The 25430-nt window shown below is 46.3% G+C and overlaps 1 protein-coding gene across 2 annotated transcripts in view; it reads left to right on the top strand.

The window, feature by feature from the left end:
• The window catches only part of Ubr2 (ubiquitin protein ligase E3 component n-recognin 2), an 81695-nt gene that overhangs the window by 53198 nt on the left and 3067 nt on the right, over positions 1 to 25430 (top strand). For both annotated transcript variants that reach the window (XM_021640182.2, XM_021640181.2), the window contains exons 26-46: positions 1746 to 1848; positions 3798 to 3907; positions 4018 to 4098; positions 4546 to 4724; positions 5363 to 5562; positions 6598 to 6691; positions 7510 to 7671; positions 10043 to 10146; positions 11993 to 12071; positions 14313 to 14461; positions 15374 to 15429; positions 15586 to 15682; positions 15898 to 15965; positions 17066 to 17201; positions 17811 to 17901; positions 19271 to 19401; positions 20183 to 20291; positions 21237 to 21293; positions 22654 to 22731; positions 23492 to 23662; positions 24343 to 24444. In XM_021640182.2, coding sequence (XP_021495857.1) covers positions 1746 to 1848; positions 3798 to 3907; positions 4018 to 4098; positions 4546 to 4724; positions 5363 to 5562; positions 6598 to 6691; positions 7510 to 7671; positions 10043 to 10146; positions 11993 to 12071; positions 14313 to 14461; positions 15374 to 15429; positions 15586 to 15682; positions 15898 to 15965; positions 17066 to 17201; positions 17811 to 17901; positions 19271 to 19401; positions 20183 to 20291; positions 21237 to 21293; positions 22654 to 22731; positions 23492 to 23662; positions 24343 to 24444 — 2357 coding nt within the window. The remainder of the gene's footprint in view (positions 1 to 1745; positions 1849 to 3797; positions 3908 to 4017; positions 4099 to 4545; positions 4725 to 5362; positions 5563 to 6597; positions 6692 to 7509; positions 7672 to 10042; positions 10147 to 11992; positions 12072 to 14312; positions 14462 to 15373; positions 15430 to 15585; positions 15683 to 15897; positions 15966 to 17065; positions 17202 to 17810; positions 17902 to 19270; positions 19402 to 20182; positions 20292 to 21236; positions 21294 to 22653; positions 22732 to 23491; positions 23663 to 24342; positions 24445 to 25430) is intronic.

The following is a 25430-nucleotide window of genomic DNA, read 5'->3' as shown; positions in this document are numbered from 1 at the left end:
CAGTAGACAAAAACTAGGACCCTGTGATACTTTATTACCTCTCCTTTTGTCTGTGATGATGAAGCATGTGCCTGCCTGGTATTGTTAATGCCAAATGGTTATGGTTCCCTGGCTTGCCACTAGCCAGCCTGTCTCAGCCTTTGCATAGTCGGAGGTACTGACAGGAGAGGATGTAGAAGCCTTCACAGGTGTTTAAAGAGGTTTTAGCCAGCGGGTACGGTGGCGCTCTGGGAGGCTGAGGCAGTCAGATCTCTGTGAGTTCAAGGCCAGCCTGGTCTACAAAGTTGAGTCCAGGACAACCAAGGCTACACAGAGAAACCCTGTTTCAAATACAAAATAAAACGACAACAACAACAACAAAAACCTTTTAGCTCGTCTGTGTTCATATTTTACAGCTAAACAAATTGAGACATGGATACTAAAAGGGGAGCCATGTAGAGCCAGTGTTATATACAGTTTTCCTGTCACTCTTCGTTTATCGGATCCGCACACGCTCCATGTGCTTATCCATTGAATCGGGGGAAGCTGTATCTCCTCAGGGTTCTCCTAGCTTCCTCTTCCTTTACTGGTGGCATATTATTATTCAGGCAATAGAGTGCCGACTCAGTGCCATGGTCTCCACCAGGCCCTGTACCTCCAGTACCGATAACCTTGGAACTCCAGGGGGGCTGTCTGTTTTTAGGCTAAAGATGATGGCAAAGTCTCTGAGAGATTCCCTGCAAGAATATAGTGTGAAAGCAGTAAAGCCAAGAATTCAGGTGAAGGCAAGCCTCCCTCTAACAGTTACCATTCTTGGACTGTCTCAGCACATGTGGCTAAGGCATGTGTGTACTTAAACCCTTGATAATAAGCATGTCTCTGAGATGTCCGCACCCACAGCTGTCTGGAGGCTGCCACTGTTTTGTGAGAAAATATCTGCAGGGAGTGACGGAGCAAGAAGGAACTGTTCATCCTAGGTACACATCTGTCACTCAGGCCTCTCTAGTCCTTGTGAGCCCTTGGCAGCCTGGTGCCCTGCATGGAGGGAAAGGTGGCTTATGTCACACCCTTCCCCTGCAAACCGTGGAAACAAGACAAGAGGAGTGAGAATCCATAGCGGTCGGCTCAGTGTGCTCTGGTTCTCAGACACGTGGAAAGGAATAGTTGATGAGATGCTGGGAAAACAATTATCGTTCAATAAACTATGTCATTCAAGATTCACGTGGTTAAGAGCCAGTCCTTAGAGGAGCTGGAGGGATGGCTCACTGCTTGAGAGCCCTGACTGCCCTGAGAAGACCCTGGCCTCCTCAAGCACCAGGCATGCAGGAGGTCAGACACTCAGACACACAAAATTAAAGTACATGAGAATATTTTGGAAACAAAATTGACTCCTTGGAGATGGGAACTAGATATTATCAGGATTATCAGGAAGGTTAAGTGTGTGTTAGACGGCTCAGGTCTTGAATTTGATCACCTAGTTAAGATTTTAAGATATGAGTCAAAGCTGGAAAGTACGCATATGCATACATTGCTTTTCGAAGCGGTTGCTCCAGAGAACCTAAGAGACACTTGGAGTCTCTTCCTAGCTGAAAGGGAAATTTTGTTTTTCCTGACCCCTTTAACTGAATAAACAGTTGGGATTTGTCTTTATCATGTTTACTTTCTTGTTTGTCACTTTTCAATGATAAGATTTTTATTCTTTTTAAATATGTACTTGTATTTTGGTTTTCAATTTTTATCTTGTAAACATGAGGCCTTTTGCTTAGGTGCTGCATTTGATTGGGATGGCCCTCCAGGAGGAGAAGCGTCATTTGGAACACGCTGTGGAGGGGCACGTGGAGACGTTTACCTTCACTCAGAAGATGTCCAGTACGTGTAGACTTTGCCCTCAGCCTGCGGGATCTTAATAACCGCGCCTGCAGGACGAGCTCTAAATGGTGCATTCTGACCCCGAATGCGCGTGTCGGAGGTGCCTTGTCCGCCTCTGTATTAATGACACTAGATTAGACCCTGGTAGAGAGAATGCTCACGACTGTGGGTTGGAGATACTGCCTCTGGGTGATAGTTTAACTAGGTCCCAACATGAAAGTACGAAGGGTCTGGGCATGCTTGTTACACAAATGGTAATTCACCAACAGCAGAAAATAGTATGGAGTCATTAGCTTGAAAACTGGTGGGACAGCTCACCTCTCAGCCTTTTGAGATTGAGATTCAAGTGAACTTGGTAAAGAGGCTCCGCCAGAGGAATCACCTGACATGTGCCTCCTGTGTGAAGTTGGTGTCATACACGTATTTACCCTAGGATATACTTACATACCTGGATGAATGCCAAGTACGTTGTCGGCATTTCACCTTTAGGTTACTGCTGTTGGTTTACAAAAACTCGGGTTTCTGCAGTGTTCGGGATCAGGAGATTGGCTGCAGGAGATTGGAATCTAGATTTTTTGTTTTTTGTTTTTTGTTTTTTTTTTTGTTAATGATTTATCTATCTTTCTACTTTTCGTTCATTTGTATTCTGCCTGCTTGTATGTGTGTGTGAGGATGTCGAATCCCCTGGAACTGGAGTTACCGACGGTTGTGAGCTGCCATGAAGGTGCTGGGAATTGAACCTGGGTCCTTTGGTAGAGCAGCCAGTGCTCTTAACCACTAAGCAATCTCTCCAGCCCCAGATTTAGCTTTACGTAAAGGAATTTGACTTTGTTGTTTATTTCTGAGTAATTGGCTTTTTAAAAAGCCAGGGAGGTGTTGTTTTATGACTTTTTATGTTAAATTTTTTTTAGCAATCCTGAATTCAATCTCAGTAACACACACACACAATTTTTTCCTGATGTATATATATTTATATATTAGCTGTTGTGTGATACACACACACACACACAGACACGCAGGCACACACAGCTGAAAGAGTTATGTAGTAACACTCATATGTAACCCTGAAACACATCAGTCAGTTAGTACTTGATACATTTGCTTATATGTTTCTACTTGTTGATTTATGGAGAAGGATCTCACTCTAGGAGTCTGGCTGGCTGGCTTTGAGCTCACTGTAAACCAGGCTGACATCAGACTCACAGGGACCTTCCTGCCTTTGCTTCCTGCGTGCTGGGACTTTTCCTGCCTAACTCATAGTCAGCCATTTGTTAAAGGGTGGATTTGGGGTGCTCTCATGGGGATGTAGGAGTTCCTGGGTTAAAAGGATTATTTCTATAATTTCATTGTTTTTTTAAGTGATGATGAGAATGTTCCATTGTTCTGCAAGAGGAGGGTGGAACGAGGAAGTGGTCCTGTTTGTCAGGACAGCTCTGGTTTCCTTCTTTGCTCCCTTGCATGTAAATAAGAGCAGGAGGGGAAGCTGCCTCCGTCCACTGCAAACATGCTTTGCTCTTCATAGCACCAATCTTTCTGTATCCTGTCTCTACTGGCATTTTCCCCATGAGTTCACATCATGCCTTATGCCTTCTTTGTCTATGATGCTTTTCTTTTCTAATAACCACACAAAAAAAACTGAGTTTATTCATTCTTTCATCACTATAAGGTGTCAGTTTCCTGGGAGTGGATCCCAGAGGCTGGCTGCCCAGCTAGTCTAGCCAATCACTGAACACCAGGCCCAGTGAGAGATCCTGATTTTAAAAATAAGGTAGAAAACAATGGAGGAAGGCTCCTGGCCTCTGGCGTCCGCATGCACAAGTCGCTCAGGCATACACACAAAGCCATCTAAGTGTAGGCAAATGACAGGCTGCAGGCGTTGTAAGCAGTTACGCTTCTCTTCTGTAGGAGTAAGTGGCATGAAGTGTTAAGCTCCTGTTTCTCTCTCTTAGAACCTGGTGATGCGCCAAATAACTCCCCAAGCATCCTAGCTATGCTGGAGACACTGCAGAATGCTCCCTCCCTGGAAGTCCACAAAGACATGATTAGGTGGTTGCTAAAGGTAACATTTCCAGCTGTGTGTTTTGTGAGAAACATTAAATACTTGTTATTTGTAATAACATTATAACTTGAAGGTAACATTTTTTGGGGGGGGGGCTTTTTGTTTTTAAGATGTTTAATGCAATCAAGAAGATAAGAGAAAGTTCATCCACCAGTCCTATGGCAGAGGCAGAAGGAACCATAATGGAAGAGGTAATAAACAGCTCCAGTCAGGCATGCCAGCATGCACCATTACCTCGCCACTTGGGAGGCAGGCGGAGCTCTGTGAATTCTAGGCTAGCCTGGTCTACATAACTTGTTCTAGGCCAACCAGGGCTGTTACATATTGAAACTGTATCTCAAAAAAAAAAATAGTTTGTACTAAACTAATAGTACAAAAAACAACTTTAACAGGTTAGTCTGAACATGTTAGGCTTCAGCAGTTTCAGTGGTTGCCATTCACAAACCTTAAATTCCAAAGCTACGTTAATTTGTAGCCATTTTCTAGGTTTTTTTTCCCCCTTAGCATCTTAGACTGATTCTTGTATTTAAATAAAATGATAGAGTGGATCTTAAATAATGCCTACAATGCAGGTACTTTGCTTAGGGGAGAAAACTGTGTAGCCTCCAAGAATCTAACTAAATGGAGCATCATTCCAGAGCTCAAGAGACAAAGACAAAGCAGAGAGGAAAAGGAAAGCAGAGATTGCTAGACTGCGCCGGGAAAAGATCATGGCCCAGATGTCGGAGATGCAGCGGCACTTTATTGATGAGAACAAAGAGCTCTTCCAGCAGACCATAGAACTGGACGCCTCTGCCTCTGCCACTCTTGACAGCAGGTAAACCAAGTAATGGCTTTTAAGGCTCTTGACCATTGGTTCTTTGGTATGCTTTTAATCCTAATGTAACTGAGTAAAAGTGATGAGTAACTTTGTGGCCTCTGATTACTGGAGTTTGCTTCTGGGCTAGGGAAATAGCTCAAGTTATCCAGTAAACTGCCAACAAACAAGGCTCTGAATTTGCTCCCAGAACTCATGTAAAAGAGCCAGGTGCCAGCACATGCTGGTAATCGCAGTACTGGGAAAGGAGAGACAGGTAGGTCCCTAGGGCAGCAGCCAGACAGCCTATCCCAGCCAGGAAGCCCCTGAAAGTGATAGGTCCTGTGATACACACACCTGCACACACACATGAAATCTCCAGCTCTGGGTAACTCATGTATCCGCCTAACTGTTACTTTCTACAGAGAACCTTTGACATTTGTGAAAGAATGAACACTCTAGGCTGATATGTCTTGCAGGCAGGTTGCTGTGAGAGTAGAGAGGGTGTTAAACCCACGAAAAACTCCTGCCACTTCATGGCATCAAAACCACGCATTCAGAATGTACCCCTCTGGAGTCGTCATTTGATGAGTATGGAGAAATGTGTAGGCTCATTCAGCACTGTCCTAACCTTTTTTTTTTTTTTTTTTTTTTTGCAGCCCTCTGGTTTCAGATACAACACTTACAGCATTGGGCCCAGCACAGACAGAGGTCCCTGAACAGAGACAGTTTGTCATCTGTATATTGTGTCAAGAGGAGCAGGAAGTTACTGTGGAAAGCAGGGCAATGGTCTTGGCAGCATTTGTTCAGAGATCAACTGTACTGTCAAAAGACAGAGCTAAATTCATTGAGGATCCAGGTGAGTTCTAGCCTCTTTATTAGAACGTAACCCAGCTTCACTGACAGAATTCAAGCAGCCTACATGCCAGGCACCATGACTCACATCTGTAATTCCTGGCTGAGGCCAGGGGATTGCTGAGTTTAAGGCCAGTCTATAATGGGAGATTGTGTCTTGACATATCCTTTAGCATTTCTGCTCTGAGCTCAGGGCACGAGGCATGGCTTCAGCTAGATCGTGATGCTTTATAATCCAGAGTGTTTATCAGAACTCAGATGCCGAGCCCCTATGCAAGATGCCCCAGTGCTGGGGAGGGAGTTCAGGGCAGAACATTTGAGTGCCGGGAGTGAGGGTCTGGGTTTCGTCTGCAGCATTGAGGAGGGAAAACCCTGCTCAGAGGCAGGGGATATGCATGTGACTCGGTGCATCTTCCTAGAGACTTGCAAGTTAGTCTCGATGCCGTTTAACAGGAATGGCAGGGACACAAACCAGATGTGTCCGCACCCATGGAGAGTTTCCAAACCTGGGTGTCCTGGCCACCTTCTATGGACTCCAAAGGTGCAGAGCTCATGGATATGGAGGGCCAGTTACTCAATGCACTTTCACCCTCACATTGCAATTTTGGGCTGTTTGAGTCCACAAGTGGTGAGAATTACAAGAGTCTCACTTTTTGAGTTACCAGAGTCTTGCTAAGTTAGTGCCAGCTTAAGTCTGAATAAATTCACATTTCCTTACCCAGGCCGTCACAAATCCAAGGATGCACATTGATCATAGGACAGTTAAAAATGCTTATAGTTGGGCTGGAGAGATGGCTCAGTGGTTAAAAGCATTGTCTGCTTTTCCAGAGGTCCTGAGTTCAATTCCCAGCAACCACATGGTGGCTCACAACCATCTATACCCCCTAATGTCCTTTTCTGGCTTGTAGGTATACATGCAGAAAGAGCACCACTCATGATATAGATAGATAGATATAACGAAAGAGAATGAATAAATAAATAAAATTTTTTTAAAAAATGCTTATAGTTTTGTTTTGTATTTGTTTGTTTTGTAATGCAGAAAAATATGATCCATTATTCATGCACCCTGATTTGTCTTGTGGAACACACACTGGCAGCTGTGGGCACGTTATGCATGCCCATTGTTGGCAAAGGTAATTTATATTCTTTCATTACTCAAGAAGCCATCTGAAGGCTCAGAATTGACTTTCAAAGCAAAGGAAGTTTCATTATGGTGGTGGGGATAAAAGAATTAAAGATACTGGCAAATTCCTATATATTTGCTTAATAAATAAGTACTTGCTTTGTAATGAATATAAAAGAGTAATAAGAAACTTGAGAGTGTCAGGTACGTTTTAATGTAGCTTTGCACCAGAATCTCCTTCATCCCTCCAGAGAAGGAAATGAATCTGTTAGGTAACAAGCTGGAAAGACAGAAGGATTTGGTATCTTCCGGTCAACCATATACCTTAGGCTGTAGGAGTAATGTATGTATTCTTCAGGTCCAAGGTGAACAGCTCTGGATTCCAGAGCTTGGTGGCTCTCCAGGCTGTAGCAACCCCCTGAGCCAAGAGCAGGACCCCCAAGCCCTCCCCTTGCTCTGCCCTGGTGCCTTCTGTGCGCCTCAGCTCTGTGGTTCCAGCACTGTGCTTTCTGTTAGTGTGGCCACTCCAGACAAGTGAGCACCAACCCTGAGAAGCTGGGCAGCTGGTGAGAGCACCAGGAAGTGTCTCTTCCCACTCCTGAAAGGACTGTTATCAGTCAGGTTTTGCTGTTATTGTTTGTGATATTTCTGTGTTACAACTCCACAGGGACTTTGAAGATTAAAATACCTCAAAAGTCAGAAGGCAGTTCAGTTCAGAAGTTGACATTTTCAATTGTTTTTGAGAAAAATGACTTAGGATATTGCTGCTTGCACCTCCTGCTACCTACACTCCACAGATTTTGACACCCCTGTTCTCTCATTGTGAAGGTATTTTGATTCCGTTCAAGCTAAAGAGCAGCGACGGCAGCAGCGCCTGCGCCTGCACACTAGCTATGATGTAGAGAATGGCGAGTTTCTCTGCCCACTCTGTGAGTGCCTGAGCAACACCGTCATTCCCCTGCTCCTTCCTCCAAGGAGTGCCTTCAGCAGGTAAGCCTGCCGGCAGCCGCGCCAGAGACTGGCCTCATGGACAGTGAATAATAAAGCAGAGGTGGGGACACCGGGTGGCGGGCAGCTGCACAGGGTAACCAGGGAACCTCTCTAGATGGGTTAGTCACACATTTCTTCCGCCAGATCTCTGGGGTATGATTGTGATCTTTCAAAAGGAACAAGCCAAAATGCACCTTTTTTATTCACCTGTAAATACTACAGAAAATGTAAACGTATGTATTCTTACACACATTTAGGTGAATACAATAGGTGAATGTAAATTTTCTGTTTATTCATAAAAACCTGGTATCTTCTTTATTTCTAGAGATCCTACTTTAAAGATGTTTCATCATACTTTTCAAAGATGCTTAGTCTGTTGTTGGATATAGTAGCACACACCTTTAACCCCAGCATTTGAGAGGCAGAGGCATGTGCATCTCTGAGTTCCAGGCCTGGCTTCACAGTGAGACTTGTCTCCAAAAAAAAAGAAAAAGTGTTTATTTTCATATGTTTCCCATGGCATAAATGGAAACACATACCATACATGTACATAGTAAATAAAAATTAAAATGAATAAGGGCTAGAGAGATGGCCTAGCCAGTAAGAACACTGCTGCTCTTCAGTTTCTAGCACCTACACGGTGGCTCAGAACTTTGTAATTCCAGCTCAAGGGATCTGATGCCCTCTCCTGGCCTCTATGGGTACTGCTCACACATGGTGAATATACGTGCATAAGTTTTATGAGTGTGGATTTTGAGTGTTTCTGTGTAGTTCTTTGACTTCAGTTCAGAGGCTAGTTTTTCTTTTCATTTTTAGGGACTCGGTTTTGCTTTGTGTGTGGTGCCATAGAACACTTGTAAATTCTTGCCAGGTTGCCACTTAACCTATGCCTTTTCATCACAAAAGTACATCACAGTGCTAACTTATGCCTGTATTTGAAGTAGGAAGTATTAGTTGCCCGTGAGGAGAAATTACATTTGTTGGATTTTAGTGACTTTGGTGGCTTGGTGCTTGGTTTCTTTCCCATGGTTATTAAATGATGGGAATAACATTGGTAATGTTATAACATATGGTAATAACATATGGTAATGATGCCATACCTGAAGAACGCTATATAGAAGCCATCTTTGGAATCTGACATAGCTGAGGTAGTGTCAGCTCTGTCCCTCGTGACCTAAGTTTGGCTGCAAGTGTAAAATGGGCACAGTCGTTCATCAGAGTTCTTGGAGTTAGATGGGGTGCTTTGAGCTTCTTACAGTAAGGGCTTTGCTAGCTTTGTCGAGTTGAGTATTTGGCAAATGTCTGATAATTCTGAGGCGTAAGAAAGTCTTGTCATATTCCAAACCTAAAAGTAAGTGAAGCTTTCATTCATTGATCAAAATATAATTTCATTTCTGTTGGCCAGTATCCATTCTGGGTTTTCTACCTTCAGTGCAGCCATTGAAACCATAATAGTCTCACCTATGTAGGCATCCCAGTCCATCTGTTCGGGGAGTCTGTTCTCTCCTGCCACTACGTGGATTCTGGGGGTTGAACTCCGGCACAGCCCGCCAGCAGGGTGGAACGGTTCTTGAGTTGGGAGTGAGGATTAAAATTAATAAACTAACACAAGAGGTGTGATTTTTGACAAGCTTTCCCACCTGCTGTCATAAACGAAAGGAGATGGACTTGCAAATTCTTCCCTGACTTCAGTGAAGGCCTGGTAAAAGCAGTCTTTCCGCTGAGATTTAAATATCAAAGCAGCTGCTGGAACAACGGCTCCCAATATAACTCCAGTTGTCAGGCTTAGCAGCAAGGCTCAGCATCTCCCTAGACCCAGATTTTTTTGTATTTGATAGGGCAGATTTTTCCTGAGCTGATGTTTGTGTTGTTTTTGTGTTTTATGTGTATCGGTGTCTTGCCTGCATGTATGTCTCTATGCCACATATGTACTTGGTGCCCACAGAGGCCAGAAGAGGGTATATCCAGAAGAGACCCTGGGGTACACTCCTGGAACTGGAGTGACAGGTGGTTGTGAGCCACCGTGTGGGTGCTGGGGATCAAACCTGGGTCCTCTATAGAGCAGCCAGTGTTCTTAACCTCTGAGCTATCTCTCTGCCCCAACCTTGATTCTCAAATTGTTTCTTTGTTTGTTTGTTCTTTGAAACGGTTTCTCCATGTAGCCCTCCCTGGCTGGCCTGCAACTCTCCATCTGTAGACCAGGCTGGCCTGGAACTCACAGAGATCCTACCTCTGCCTCCCAAATGCCGTACCACTGTCTGGTGATTCCCAAATATTTGAGATGTGTCTAAAAGACATCTATTATTTAAGAAAGCTTTTGTACCTTAAACTAATCAATAAAGAATTAAGTGTTCTCTGTAATCTATTCTAGGAGGTTAAATGTTTCAGATCAGCCAGATCTGACACAGTGGATTAAAACAATAACTCAGCAGATAAAAGTGATACAGGTACTAAGGAAAGAAGAAAGTGCTCCTGGTAAGTGACCCACTTTTGTTTGGTTTCTTTACATGTGCATATGTATATGTGCATGTATGTATGTATGTATGTATGTATGTATTTATTGTGTGTGTGCACGTGTGTGTGCACATTTCATGGTGCAGATATGGAGAGCAGAGGAAACTATGAGGAGTATCCTACCATGAGGGTTCCAGGGAGCCGACTTAGTCACAGCCTTAGCAGCAAGTGCTCTACTCTGAGCCATCTCCCTGGCCCTCGTAACCTGTGTCTTTTTTTTTTTTTCTCTGATGTGAAGTTAGTTGGGAAATATTCTCCAGATAAAACAGTTTTAACATATTTGAAAATGAGAGTCTGGAGAGATGGCTCAGTAATTCAGAGCACTTGCTGCTCTTGCAGAGGACCCAGGTTCAGTTCCCAGCACCCATGTCACAGGTCACAATTACCTATAACTCCAGGGGATCCAACGCCCCCTTCTGGTCTCCGGTGCCTACATGCATATATGAATACACTCATAGTCAGAGAAGGGAGAGGGAAGAGAGAGAAGAAATCATTAAAAAGAAAATCTGTAATAGGGGCTGGAGAAACAGCATAGTGGTTAAAAGCATTGATTGGCCTCTTGAAATACCCATGTTGACTTACCAGCATCTATGTGGTGGTGGTTCATAACTTCAGTTCCAAGGGATCCGACATGCTCTTCTGACCTCAGTGGGCATCAGACACACACAACACACAGACTTATATGTAGACAAAACACCTACATATAAAATAAAAATAAATAAATCTTGTAAAAAATATAAACAGGCTGGGTATGGTGGCACAGGCCATCATTCCCAGCGCTGGGGAGGCAGAGGTAGGCAGAGCTCTGAGTTTAAGGCCAGGTAGACTGACATGGTGAGACCGTGTCTCAAAAATAAATGAATGGGTGGGTGGATAAATAAGTAGATAAATAAATAATAAAATCTCTTTCTGAGGGGTGGTGGTAGCACATGACTTTAATCCCAGCACTTGAGAGGCAGAGGCAAATGGATCTCTTGAGTTCAAGGCCAGCCTGGTCTACAGTGCAAATTTCCGGACAGCCAAGACTACACAGAGAAGCCCTGTCTCGAAAAAGCAAAACAATAAATCAATAAATACAATCTCTTTTATACTACTTAAAAATGAAATCTCCCATTTTCAAATTTGATGCAAGCTAGTTGTGTGGCATACATCTGTGATCTCAGCGCTGGGGAGACTGAGGCAGGAAGATCATAAATTAAGAGGCCAGCCTGGCCTACATGACCAGACCAGGCTCAAGAAAACAGTAAAAATAAGTAACCTGCTTCATTCCACATGTCTTTATAACAGTAAAGTACGCATGGCTCTTCATTTCCTGAGAGCACACAGCTTGTGTTTATAGCAGCCCATCTCTCTGCTGTTGGTAGACTTTTGCATGGGAAGACAGTGTTGAGGAGACAGTGTCGGTTCCCGTTGGCAAGACCAGTGTTTCCTAGACCCTGCCCTGCGCTCGGGGCCCCTCAGAAAGTGTTGTGGGCAGGATTCCGTCACAGGTTCTCACTCATGCAGAACAGTGTCCTCGCAGAAAGTGTTGTGGGCAGGATTCTGTCACAGGTTCTCACTCATGCAGAACAGTGTCCTCGCAGCTTTGTTCTGGTCAGGGCTGTGCTGTGAGGTGAGCTTGGGTCCCTCAGACAGTGCCTTGGTCAGCCATAGCAACACTCATTACATTTCACGGGCATTGTCCCAGCGTGTGGTAATGGGAATTTTTGGGGTTGGTTTGTTTGTTTTTAGCTACATGGCTGAAATACATAAAGATTGTGTTGATTGTGTTCTGCTGAAAATTTATTTAAAATGCCTATTTCTGCAGACACTCCCTCTTCAGAGAACACAGAAGACATGAATGAAATACAAGTCCCAGAAGGCTTCAGGCCTGATTTTCATCCTAAGTGAGTATAAGATATTCTTCCCTTTAAATCTGGCCCGTTTGAAATGAAAAGTTAAGTGAGTCGCTGGTGGAGCATGGCTTTTCAGGGCTGAGGATAGAATGTTACCTGTGTCTATCTTGAATTCTGAAGTTTACATACACATAATGGTAGTTGTGGTAGACCAGCAAACGTGAAAGCATGTAGAACAGTGGTTCTCGGCCTGCCAGTCGAGAACCTTTTGGGGGGGCCAAATGGCCATTTCACAGGAGTTGCATATCAGATATCCTGTACCCCAGATATTTCCATTACGACTCATAACAGGACCAAAATTACAGTTGTGAAGTAGCAACGATGATAATTTTGTGGTTGGGGTCATCACAGCAGGAGGAACTATATTAAAGGGTCACAGCATCAGCAAGGTTGAAGACCACTGATGGAGAGGTTTCACTCTGATCAGGGCCTGCTGCTCCACCATGTAAACTGCCGCTGTGTCCCTGACACATCAAGACGTCTAAATCCTCGCCCCTCGGCTTCCTTCTGACTCACACCCTTCCCTTAGTGACCCGCCAAACTCTTACTCACCTGGTTTCAAACCAGGGTATTCCCCACCGTGTGCCCGGGAGCCAGTGAATTACAACGTCCAGCCTGGGGTCCAGAGCTTGGCACCATTCATTGCTCATTCTCTGCGCGACTTTGAGCAGAGCCCTCAGCCTCTCTGTACCTGGCTTCCCTCGTCTGTCAGGGTCTGGTGAGGGTGAGGTGACATAACAATGCAATGTCCTGGAGTCTGCCTGTTGTGTCCCGAGTGACCCAGTGCACAGACCTGGAAGACCTCAGGCCTCTGCTTGCCATGCTTCCCTGAGTCCGGGCAGCGGATCTCCTAGCACCTGTGTCCATACCCTCCCTGCCTGTTGCTTGTTTTGTTAACCCTGTGCTGGGTATTGAACTCGTGGCCCCGACAGTTGCCCTTCCCTGAGCTGTACCTTCAACCCTGTTTTCATGTTTTGAATTCAGTAATACCTTGTTGTCAGATAAAACCCTTTTTTCCAGCCTGGGGTTAAATCGGTGGTCATCTTTGCATTGTGTTTCTTCCAACGATAACCTATATACTGTGAGGACTCCAGGCTGTAGCAGTTTCTCTCTCCTGTAGTTCTAACTCCTTGTCTTTTTCTAAGCTGCTTCTCTGTAGAGCATGTTTGTTCCTGGTGTGGTGGTTCTGGCCCATGCCTGGTGCTTGCTTTTCTACATGCTCAGACCTGTCAGCGCTCCTCTTTCCCAGACGCCTTGCTCCAGCACACAGCCTCAGTCTTCTGCACCAATCAGGGCAGGACACAGCTGTCTTTGCAGTTGTCCTTGACCATGTTCGTTTGTTTGTTTTGTTGTTTGAGACAGGGTCTCATGGTGTAGCCCTGGCCCCACACCCATGGTGGTGCCTCACCTCAGATGTGGAATGTGTCTGCATGCTGACATGTCTGTTGAAAAGATGCCATTCTCACTGCTGTCCCTTGCCACGTAGCTAGTTTGAACCCTGGGCATCTTCTCTTCCCTGGAATGTTTGAAATGTCCTGATGTCCCTTCCTTTTCTGTGACTTATTAGTCGTTTGGCAGGTTTTTAGCACTTCCTGTCTTGGTGTCTTTCATTGCTGAGTCTGTCCATGTGCTGTCTTAATGAGCTTCTCCCTTGCAGGCTGTTTGCTTGTATTAGCCTTCTTAGTCTGGTCTTAGTCTGGTCTTGACACATATCCTAGCCTGGCTTCCTCTGCCCACCCGCCCACTCATGCCAGAGCTTGAACCCAAAGTTTTGCTCACATGCTCACAGTCCCAGGTTTTGTTTCTGCTTGCTAACTTAGGTGAATGTTGTGACGCTCTCCGTCAGTGTGTCTGGTCCTTGGATAGCTCTCCACAGTAAGGCACTCCATGGGGACCTGCTGGCCAGGTCAGAGCTCATTGAGTATCACAGCAAGGTCAGTAGCCACCAGCTGTCTTTGACCCGAGGACTCCAAAATGTCAGTGGGTAGACATTTCCTCCAAGGCTGTGTTCAGGGAGCACCGTTTGTGTGGATGTGGGTCAGAAATTCCGCAGTTCAGACAGTGGAGGGACCTGTGGTTGTCCTGCCTTCAGCCCTCAGCCTCTCATCTGCTCAGTGGGCAGATGGCACACAGCATCTCTGGCTGTGGTTTGATTGCAGCACAGGACAGAGTGGCTGAGAGCTGGAGCCGTCGTCCATGTGCTTCTGAGCTCATCCTTGCATGTTTACACAGGAACCCATATTCCGATAGCATAAAAGAAATGTTAACAACATTTGGAACGGCTACTTACAAGGTGGGACTGAAGGTTCATCCCAATGAAGAGGACCCCCGTGTGCCCATCATGTGCTGGGGGAGCTGCGCATACACCATCCAGAGCATCGGTAAGACACTCACAGTCCTGCCTCCTTACTCACAAAGTGTTGGTTAGAAATGTGCTCAGAAGCTGGTTGTGCTGGCACACTCGTTAATGCCAGGCAGAGGCCGGCACATCTGTGAGTATGAAGCCAGCTGTTCTGTAGATTCCAGGCCAGCCAAGGCTTCAAAGTGAGACTGCCTGAAAAAAAGTGAGATCTAGCCTTCTTGGGTACCAGGCACAAATGTGGTATACAGACAGCGTGGAGAGCACTATAAAGACATAATAAAAAGAAATCAGGAAAGAGTTGTGTACAGACAAAAGGCTGGGATGTTTGATAGTTTCTAAATAAATCCAGTAACAGAAAACAAATTTAGGTGGTAATTATAACTACTTTTAGTTGAGGGACTTGGTAGGGTTTTTTCTTAATTTTATGTGTGTGAATGTTTGTGTTCGTGTATGTCTGTTCTGCATGTGAATCTGGCCTCTACAGAGGCCAGAATTGGACATTGGATACCCTGGAACTAGAGTTACAGTTATGAGCTACCCAGCAGGTACTGGGAACCACACCCAGGTCCTCTGCAAGAACAGCAAGGGCTGAGCCCTCAAACCCCCACCCCCTTTTCTTGCTTTTATCCAAAGTGAATTCCTGTGAAATGACTTAAAGATTCTCAAACCTTGCTGGGAGTCGTGGCGCACATCTTTAGTCCCAGTGCTTAGGAGGCAGAGGCAGGTGGATCTCTAGGCCAGCCTGGTCTGCAGAGCGAGTTCCAGGGCAGGAAAACCCTGTCTTGAAAACAAATAATAATTAAAGTTGTTAAAACCTGACAAGCTCACATGCTCAGAAATAATTGAACTTCTTAAAAATGTACAAAGAATAAGTAAACAATAAAGTATGCATGGCATTCAGTTTCCCTTCTTAACCATCTTGAATCTTTAGAGAGAATTCTGAGTGATGAAGAGAAGCCTCTGTTCGGGCCTCTGCCTTGTAGACTGGTAAGAATGCTCATTCCTCAGTAAAACCCATCTTCTGTGAAGGCACTAAAGAAGTTATGTTTGGGGGCGAGCATTGCTGCTTGTTGTGTTTCATAGTGTGTTTTTAGAAGAGGTCTGCCCTTTTCTCTGGTGACTGTAAGGGTTTCTTTATTTCAGGACGACTGTCTCAGGTCATTGACACGATTTGCAGCAGCACATTGGACGGTGGCATCACTTCCCGTGGTACAAGGACACTTCTGTAAACTCTTTGCATGTGAGTGTTCCAGTGTCTACGACCAACTGTGTTCTAGCAGCTTCTGGTCTTTGGAAATTTCGTTGTCCGCCGTCTCTCCATCCCAAACGAAGTGTTTGCTAGTACTGTTTGCTCCATGGTGCTCCAGCGCGTAGATCCAAACGTGTCTTAATTCCCTGCTTCCTAAGGCTGATGCTGTGTTTGCAGTGTGCTGATGTGTCTTCTCCCATCTCTAGCCCTGGTGCCCAACGACAGCTACGAAGATCTCCCGTGCATATTAGACGTGGACATGTTCCATTTACTGGTGGGTGTTCGCAGTTTGCTCTGCGCTCTTCTCATCCAGCACTTCCTTGGGTGTCAGTAGGGGACAGGGAGACGGGCGGTTCTGTCAAGCAACGGATTTCTGTACCTCTTGCCTAGTTAGGTTTTGAGGAGCCTAGTCTGGGTGTCTCTCCTCCTATCTGGCTTTGTGGCTGAGTAATATGCTGTCTGCTTTTAACCCACTAAGAGGTAAAAATACCAGTGGCTACAGAAAGTGATGCTGATAGTTAAGGACAATCCATGTAGTGTTTTGTGCATTTTAGGAAATCTGAACAGATCTAGCCCTGTGGTCATAATACTTAATTGCAGACTGCCTCTCTCTCCCCTTTTTACAGATTTTTCAATTAGGGTATATTCATTGTACAAAACAGTAGCTTCCCCTATGAAATTTCCATATAATATTTAATATACACATGTATAATTCATATTTTGATCACATTTACCTCCCTCCACCCACTCCTGTCCCTCTTATTTCCTAGGCCCCTCCTCCTTTTTACTTTCTTTTTTTTTTTTTAAATCTAGATACCACAGATGAGAAAAACATGCTATATTTATCTTTCTGGTCTGACATACTTCATTTAATATGATAATCTGGTTCCATCCCTTTCCCTGCACATGACATCACTTCATTCTTCTTAATGGCTGAAAGACTACCTGTGCATTTTTTTTCTACTTTAATTTTTTTTTTTTTTTAATTTGGCATGTGCACACCTCAGCTCAAACATGGAGACCATGTCCTCTGATCTCCACACTCTTTTTTTCTCCACACTTATTTTTTGTGTGAACACAAAAAAGAAATATTAAAAAAATGAAAAGCTTTCACATACTGTTTTTTGTCACTAGCAGTAATGTGTTCATAGAGGTCCATTGGATGAGTGAAATGACAGCCACCGACCCTCTAGGCCCATTGAGCTCCAGGCAGGTCATTGAGCAAACCCTGGTGAATTTTTAGATATTTGTCCTTCCTCCCCTTTAAGTGCCAGCGGAGGGCCAAGCTTGCAAGAGATACCAGGAGCGCAGAAGTGTGTAGCTGTGAGAGGAGAGGCGTGCCTCTGACCTGCTGACATTCTGTTTGGTGTCTAGGTGAGCCTGGTGCTCGCTTTCCCGGCTCTGCAGTGTCAGAATTTTTCAGGAAGCAGCCTCGGCACTGGAGACCTGCACATTTTCCATCTGGTTACTATGGCACACATCGTCCAGATCTTACTTACCTCATGTACAGGTAACTCTCCCAGCGCCAGGCTGTCAGCTTCTTGAACTTGAGTTTTCTTGGTTTAAAACAAACCGGTTTGGGAGAGATCAATATAAAATTCACAGCCAGTGACTTGCTATTTCTGTTTGTGTTCCTGTAAAAAGTCTTAAATTTCTTTCTTCTGTGAGAATCCCCTGTAGTTTGAATGTTTTCTTCTATTTAGTCCCTTACTCTGTACACAGTGTAAGTTAAACCCAGCTGAATGTTTATTTCCAAATACCGGTTTTGTTTTAGCCCACGTGTTACATCAGTACCCCACTGAGCTTATTCTTAAGCTGTGTTTCCCTCCATCATCCTGCTATTCAAATATTGCAAGACAGTGTGTTAGCTGACAGTCCCCACTGTGGTAGCTGCAAGACAGCGTTAGCTGATGCTACCCACGCTACAATGGCCGGCTCCATGGTCAGATGGAGGTCAGCACCACACACACACTTGAAAATAGAAATCCTGTGTATTTATAGGAATATTTCCTATTACATGTGAGTGTGTGGGTGTGTTTGGGTGCTTGGCTGGTGCGCTTATCAGCCTGCTCAGCTACACAGTAGGAACGGCAACCACTAATATTTCCTTGTCTTTCAGAAGAGAATGGCATGGATCAAGAAAACCCCTCTGGGGAAGAAGAACTGGCCATTCTTTCTTTGCACAAAACACTTCACCAGTGTACTGGAAGGTAAGCCCCCAGTCTTCGTGGTTGGCACGTCCGTCCCACGTGCTAGTTGGAGTCAGTAGGGGTCAGCACGAGAAAGGGATCGCTAATTGGGGAAATTGCTATATATGGATGTGTTAAAAAGATATGGGAGTGACTCTTCATACACCTGACGCAATTGGAGTCCCTGGGAGAACAATGATGATGTCTGGAGCCTCCCACCCCTGCTTGGCGATGAGTCCCTTCATTTGCTCCATCACATGCCAATTCGTGGACAAATGCACTCTCAAGTTGCTTTCCTAAAACATACATGTTATTTTTTTCAGCAGTTTCAAAATGCAAGGCAGATTAGCATAGTGTGTTTTCAAGGTGATATTCAGGAACAGCAGAGATACAGTGAGGTGACCAGAGCACAGCAGTCTTGCTTAGATCTTAATGTTGTGTATCAGGAGCCTGTGAGAAAGCTTGTTCCAGGATGGAGAGATGGACTCTGTGCGGAAAGAACTGGCTGCACAAACATGAGGCCCTGGGCTTGAATCACCGCGTAAAAAGCCCTGGGGCATGAGGGTGGGAACAGGAGGACGGCAGGGCTTGCTGGCCTCCAGCACAGCTCCAGGCCCCGCATAGACTGTACTTCAGAGGAGTAACGGGAGTGGTGGAGAGCAGTGCCCACTGCTCTGGCCTCTGAGCGCACATACATTTGGATACACCGTACATGTATATGCACACATTAAAGAAACTAGTTCGTTGACTGAGTTATCCCATCTGAGAATCTTCACTAATGAGTCAATCCAACATACAGAAAAGTTCACAGGGATTAACAGGTACACGCCGGTGTAAGCTTTGCCAGCAAGGAACCGAGAGTGACCCAGATGTTTGTGCAGGGGCATAGTTTGATGTCGGTGATGAGTTTATTCTGAAAGGCAACGCATAGGCTGAAATTGATAGCATGTAGTATGTTCTAGATAGCACAGTAGTCTTAAGCGTCACATAGCCAGAGCTGTGTAAGACAAATTAGCATGGAAGCAGTACACCCCAATGATGTGTGGTGATTAAGACTGGAATAACTGCTGGGTTTTAGTTTTCTGTTTCGTTTTAAGATGAAGTCTCCACATGTTGCCCTGTCTAGCCTTGAACTCTCAGAGATCTGCCCGCCTTTGCCTCCCTAGTGTTGGAGATCTTGGATCACCACACCCGGTTTAGGTTTTCACTGTCTAATTTTCCTGTATATGTATATATATATGGCTATATTACTTTTGTGAATCTTAATAATGTCGTTGGAGGCCCTGTTGGTATATATAGTTACAGCTATCATTAGCCTGTTTTTCACACCCTGCTTTACTGCAGTGATCTTTCCTTAATGCTTTTCCTGATACCCATTTTCTCTCCCCAGTGCCTTGGGAGAAACCCCCTCTGGCTGGCACCTGTGGAAGAGCGTTCAGGCTGGCATCATGCCTTTCCTCAAGTGTTCTGCTTTATTTTTTCATTATTTAAATGGAGTCCCAGCCCCACCAGACCTTCAAGGTAACTTTCCATTTCTTCCAAAATGTAGGAAATGTTTGCAGTCATCTGCTCCAGCTGTTTAGAGTAAAGGTGAGGCTGGCGTGTTTAGTGCAGGCTCAGGCCTTGGTTCAGCCCCAGCTCTCTAAGGAGACAATTTCATCTCTCTGATTAAATGACAGTGTAGGTGACCAGCCTGTGGCGAGGGAGCCATGCAGAATGCTAATGTACATCTTTGTCTGCATGCCCTGCCTCTGAATCCAGGAAGTTACTGCCGGGGAGAGCCTCTGTGTAAATGCACATTTACCCTTTAGTCTCAGGAGTACCTGTCAGTGTGTATATTACTCATAAGTGAGGCTCAATTCATATATTACTCACAAACTAGGGACTGTTGTTGTTGTTGTTGTTTCAGGCCCACTAAGCCCAGGAAGTAAGCTGTAGGTTTTGCACTTCTGCACAGGCTCGGGCTGAGACAAAGGGACTGTGACCAGTTTAAGAGTCCTGTTCTACCATCCTGGGCACAGCGTTGCCTTGCTGCAGTGTTACAGGCTGTGTACTTAGCATTGTAGTTCTGTTGAACCTAAAAAGGAAAGAGTGTGGGTCGAGATGGGGCATGCCTTTATGGCTTTGTTCCAAGCACATGGGAGGCAGAGGCTGGCAGATCCCTTGAGTTTGAGGCCAGCCTGTCTCAGAGAAAGGAAGGAAGAAGGGGAGATAGAGAGAGAGAGACGGGAATCTGTGCTCTCTCGCTTCTGTGTGGGACATAACTGTGGGTGTTTTTGCCTCTTTTCCTGCCCATTTGCAGTTTCTGGAACAAGCCATTTTGACCATTTATGTAACTACCTTTCCCTACCAACCAACCTCATTCGCCTCTTCCAAGACAACAGTTGTATCATGAACTCGCTGATTGAAAGGTAACGTTTGGACAGTTTTCTGCATTATTTAGAATTGTTTATAGAATAAACCTTAGTCTTTTACGTTTCAAAAATTTATTTCCACTACTGAACTTGATAGAATTCAACACATAACTCAAGTTATGAGAATTAAGATGTTTTGCCAAATGTGACAGCACACGCCTTTAACCCCAGCACTTGGGAGGCAGGCAATGGGCTCTCTGAGTTCAGTGACAGCCTTGGCCTTCTGAGTGTCAGGACCATAGGCGTATTTTATTTTTTTAAGATTTGTTTATTTACTGTGTAGACAGATCTCATTCTAGATGGCTGAGAGCCACCGTGTGGGTGCTGGGAATTAAGCTCAGGAACTTTGGAAGAACAGCCAGTGCTCTTAACCTCTGAGCATCTCTCCAGCCCTGTTTCATGGATTCTTAAAGCTGACTGTAAAGGTGGTGGGACCCACCTGTAATGGCAGCATGTGGGAGACTCAGACAGAGGGCCTGCTGTAAGCTCAAGGCCAGCCTAGGCTATATAATGAAGTCAAGGCCAGCCAGGGGCCACACACTGAGACCCTTTCTCAAACAATAAAGACAGTGGTGTGTGACTGCACAAATCTGAATAGTCCTATTCAGGGGGTAAAGTAGAGATTATCAGGAGCTGGGGGAGGGCAGATAGTGTTTAATGGAGTTAGATTTCAGTTAGGCCAGATGACTGAGATCTGGAGACAGGTGGTAGTGATGGCTCTTCAGCAGTCAGAGAACTGTTAAAGTAATTAAGTGTCTGAAAAGCCAGGTATGACAGCCTATGCCTGTAATCCTAGCACTCAGGAGGGCTGCAGCAGAAGGCTGAAGGCTGGTGAGGCGGGGCGAGCTGGGCCACATAGCAAGATTCTGTCAAATAAAATTAAAATAATTTCCCCTTCTCTTTTTTTTTTTTTTTTTGTTTGTTTGTTTGTTTGCCTTAAAGTTGGTGCCAAAACAGTGAAGTTAAAAGCTATCTCAGAGGCGAAAGAGGGGCAATAAGGTGAGTTAGAAGAACTCAGGCGTTTGGTGTGGGGTGGCAAGAAGCTACATGGGCGTGAGTGCTGTGCCCCTTCAGTGGTGTGGCCCTCTGCAGCCGGGACCCCGGAAGATGGGGGCCTTGCAGCAGATGGTAGCGGGGCTAGCGAGTGCTGTGCAAGTACCCCGGAAGTCCATGCTCGTCTCTGCTGGAGGAGTGTGGGTGCGCACAGCCTTCCCGGGTGAGCAGCTCACCGTGAGAAAGAAGCCCTGAAGTGCCAGCCGCTCCACCTCTCCTGAGTTCCTTCAAGTCATGGAACTAGTGTGGCTGATAGAGAATGGTTGTATTCTTGGAATGCCTTGCTTACCCTAGTAAGCACACAGCTTCTGCCATCAGTCCTGACGTTGTTTGGGTGGGATCTCCGACACTCTCCCAACCAGGGAGAGGCCAAGAGTGAGCGCCTCACCTGCTCCTCCTCCCTGCAGCCACCGAACGTTTGGGCAGGCAGCCAGAGTGTCACTGTTACCCCATCACTCATTCTGGGCACATCAGGGAAGGGAAACTCTTGTCTCACTCCCCAACCCCCTGGGCCCTAAGGGCTCCATTGAAAGAATCCAGACAAGGCACGTGCAGCATAGTGGAGAAGACAGAATTGGTTTGGGTTGGGTTTTTGTTTTTGTTTTTTCTGACATTTTTATTAGTTGGGGCATGCCTACCACAGCCTTGTGTGGAGGACGGTTGCAGGCATCAGTTCTCCTTCCTCCTTGTGGATTCCAGGAGCATCTCTGCCTGCTGAGCATCTCCCTGTGGAGGACAGCCAGGGAACACTCTGAAGGGGAAAGTCCTGTAACAGCGGGCCTTCTTCGCTTTCTAAAGGCTGTGCAGCAGACAGCTTCCCTGGGCGCCGCTCTCCTGCCCAGCGGATTGACAGACCCATTTGAATTGACTTTAAGAGGAGACAGTGGTCTGCCCTGTTCCTTGTGAGGAAGCTCCAGCTAGGACTTACCTCGGGCAGTTTAGACAGGTGTCTGTTAATGGCCTTCCAAGTTCTGAATGTCCTATCTCTACCCACAGCCAGAAACTGACTCAGATGCTACTTTTGACCAGTAAGAGTCCTGCAGCGTAGCTACCTGGTTCTTCAAGCCCCTGGCTACAGGGGAGGGATTCACAGTCCTGTCCTCCGGGCATGCTGATGGTGAATGGCTGCCTAGCAACTAGACCCTCACCAGGAAGCTTCCTGGCTGCCTTCTGGCTTACACGGTGGCAGGCCGTCACTGCCAGTTCAGCTTCCCTTATTTTACTTTGACTAAGGCAAGATTGAAGAGAATCACGTCATGATAGCATGACCACGTTCACTGAGCTCTTGGCGTTTCTGATTCCACAGCTACCCCCGAGAAGCTAACAAGCTGATAGACCTGCCAGAGGATTACAGCAGCCTCATTAACCAAGCTTCCAATTTCTCGTAAGTTGCTCTCTTGGTGCCCTGCCTCTCAGATCCTTCCAGAGCCAGTCGGAAGGGTAGAGAAATCAGCAGATGTGACAAAACACTGGCCAGAGCAACCTGGGAAGGAGAGAGGGTTTACCCGGTTACAGCTTACAGTCTTTCATCGAGGCAGGTCAGAGCAGGGGCTCAAAGCAGGAACCTGGAGGTAGGAACTGGGGCAGAGGCCACAGAAGAGCGCGGCTTCCCGGCTTGTTCATCTGCTTCCTCATCCATCCCAGGCCTACCAGCCCATGCATGGCACTGCCCACGTGGGCTGTGTGCCCTCCCATGTCAGTTAGCAGACAAGAAAATGCCCCACATGCTTGTTCCTAGGCCATTCTCATTGGAGGTTTCTTCTTTCCCCTTCCCTGCGTGTGTAAGACGCTAACTACGTGTGCTTCCGTTCCTAGCAGGAACAACTGAAAGTTGTCCTTTAAGTGGCTAGGTGCACCTGCAGTGTCTTTGCACGCCGTGTCTGAGATTTGTGCATGACTATAGGCCTCACTCTTGACTGTAGTATCCCTCTGCCTTCCAGCGGCACAGCCTCACCGTTTGCAGACCACGTGGTCACGTTTGCCTTCCCTCCAGATGCTGCTCCCTTGGCTGTTTCTAGTCCATGACTTGACTCAGTGTTCCAGTACCCTAACACAGGATAGTTACTATTGAAATGTTACTTGCCAGGGCACTCTGTAGCCACGCCCCTTCATAGCAATGATGTGTTACTGTCTTTGTCTTGGAGGTGCCCCAAATCAGGTGGTGACAAAAGCAGAGCCCCAACTCTGTGCCTCGTGTGTGGAAGCCTCCTCTGCTCTCAGAGCTACTGCTGCCAGGCTGAGCTGGAGGGGGAGGATGTTGGAGCCTGCACAGCACACACCTACTCTTGCGGCTCCGGGGCTGGCATCTTTCTGAGGTAAGGCCCTCGGCTGGCTTCTTCACCTGAGCACTGCAGGGACTTCGGAAGCCTCGGTGCCACTGTGCTCAGTGTGTGAGGACTGAAGGGCCAGGGCTCTCACATTTCCTGTGTGGCCGCTGCCAACTCTGGTTCTTCCACAAGTGCCAGATCCCAGCTGACAGTTCTGTTCCTCTGTGGTGTTGGGCTGCCCTGTTGGTTTCCTCAAAAGTCCAGTTAAGAGTTCCCCTTCACGGGCTGCAGAGACAGAGGGAAAGAGCACTGGCTGCTCTTGCACAGATCTGGATTTGGTTTTCAGCATCCACATGGCGGCTCACAGCTACCTGGAACTCTAACACTAGGGGACTGATGGCCTCTGGTAATTTTCTCACAATTGTGGAAAAAAAATGAATAGCATTTCCTGTTTAGAAATTAGCCGTCTTTCTTCATAATTAACTGTTTTCAGTTCTGCTCTTGGAGCCCTGTATGTGTTTGCAGCATCCCGTTACCAGGTACATGGCAGCAATGAGTTTCCTCTGCAAGCTCGGGCAGAGGCCACTCCCGGTGCCTCTGCTCCGGTTCTCTTCTCTTCCAACCCTGGGTTTTCGGGTATTTCTCTTCTTGCATAGCCCCGTTTCCTTTGATGAATCACCACCTCGGTCACTTACGTAAATACGCAATGATGAATGCTCTCTCCACAGAGTGCGGGAATGTCAGGTGCTATTTTTGGCTGGCAAAACCAAAGGCTGTTTTTATTCTCCTCCTTACCTTGATGACTACGGGGAGACAGACCAGGGACTCAGGTAAGGGCCCAGCCTGAGGCTTGGGAAAACAGGCCCTGAGCCTCAAAGCCCATCCTTCATGGAGAGCGTGGTGAAGCAGGAAGCCTGCAGTCAGCTGGGCTGGTTCCCAGGCGCGGGTTCTGCTGGAGGTTTGTCGCCTGTGGACTCATTTCTGAGGACGGCACCTGGCTGCCTGCTTTGCTGCTTCCCACTCTGAGAATGCTGGGAGAGGGTGGGGAGATTGCTTCGTTGATAAAGTGCTTGCCAGGCAGGCGTGAGGACCAGGGTTTGACCCCAGGACACGTGTTAAAGGCTGAGTGTGGTGCTGCATGCTCACGATCCCCGTGCTGAGGAGGTTGAGATCGGGGCAGGGGCCAGCCAGCCTCACCAAATCAGTGAGCTCAGACGAAAAGTAAGAGAGAGAGAAAAAGAGAGAGAGAGACTCTATCTCAAAACTGGCAAGTGAGCGAGGAGGAAGACACCTGAGGCTGACTTCTGACCTCTGTGTGCATGTGCATACAGGTATGAGCACACTCACATGTGTGCATGTGCACTCACATGTAAACGGAAAAAAACAAATTCTTTTTAAGATGCCTGCCTCAGAAGCCGGAGGACTGTATTCAGATTCCTGGTGCAGAACGCAGAGGCAGGCAGGGCCGCAGAGCTCGCCAGCTAGCCAGAATGGTGAGCTCTCCACTCAGTGCAAGACACAAGGTAGCAGGAGACAGAGGAAGACATCCCAACATTGGCCTCAGGCCTCCGAAGGCCAAGCGTGACACATGCTCCCACATACATGTGCGTGTCCACACATGTTGAAAATAAAAATTTTAATAATAAACAAATGAGCTGATGATGGTTCACATGATAAAGGTCTGCAGGAGCCTGGTGACAGAGTTCAATCACGGAGTCCCATACGAAAGTGGAGAAAGTGACTCCGGTAGTGTCCCCTGCTGCCACGTGTGCATTCCGTGGCACGCATAGCCACACGCATACACACAATAATAATA

Source organism: Meriones unguiculatus, chromosome 16 (genome assembly GCF_030254825.1).
Source record: "Meriones unguiculatus strain TT.TT164.6M chromosome 16, Bangor_MerUng_6.1, whole genome shotgun sequence".
Classification (NCBI taxonomy): Eukaryota; Metazoa; Chordata; class Mammalia; order Rodentia; family Muridae; genus Meriones; species Meriones unguiculatus.
The sequence above is the reverse complement of the archived record's forward strand: the minus strand, read 5'-3'. Positions and strand labels throughout refer to the sequence as shown.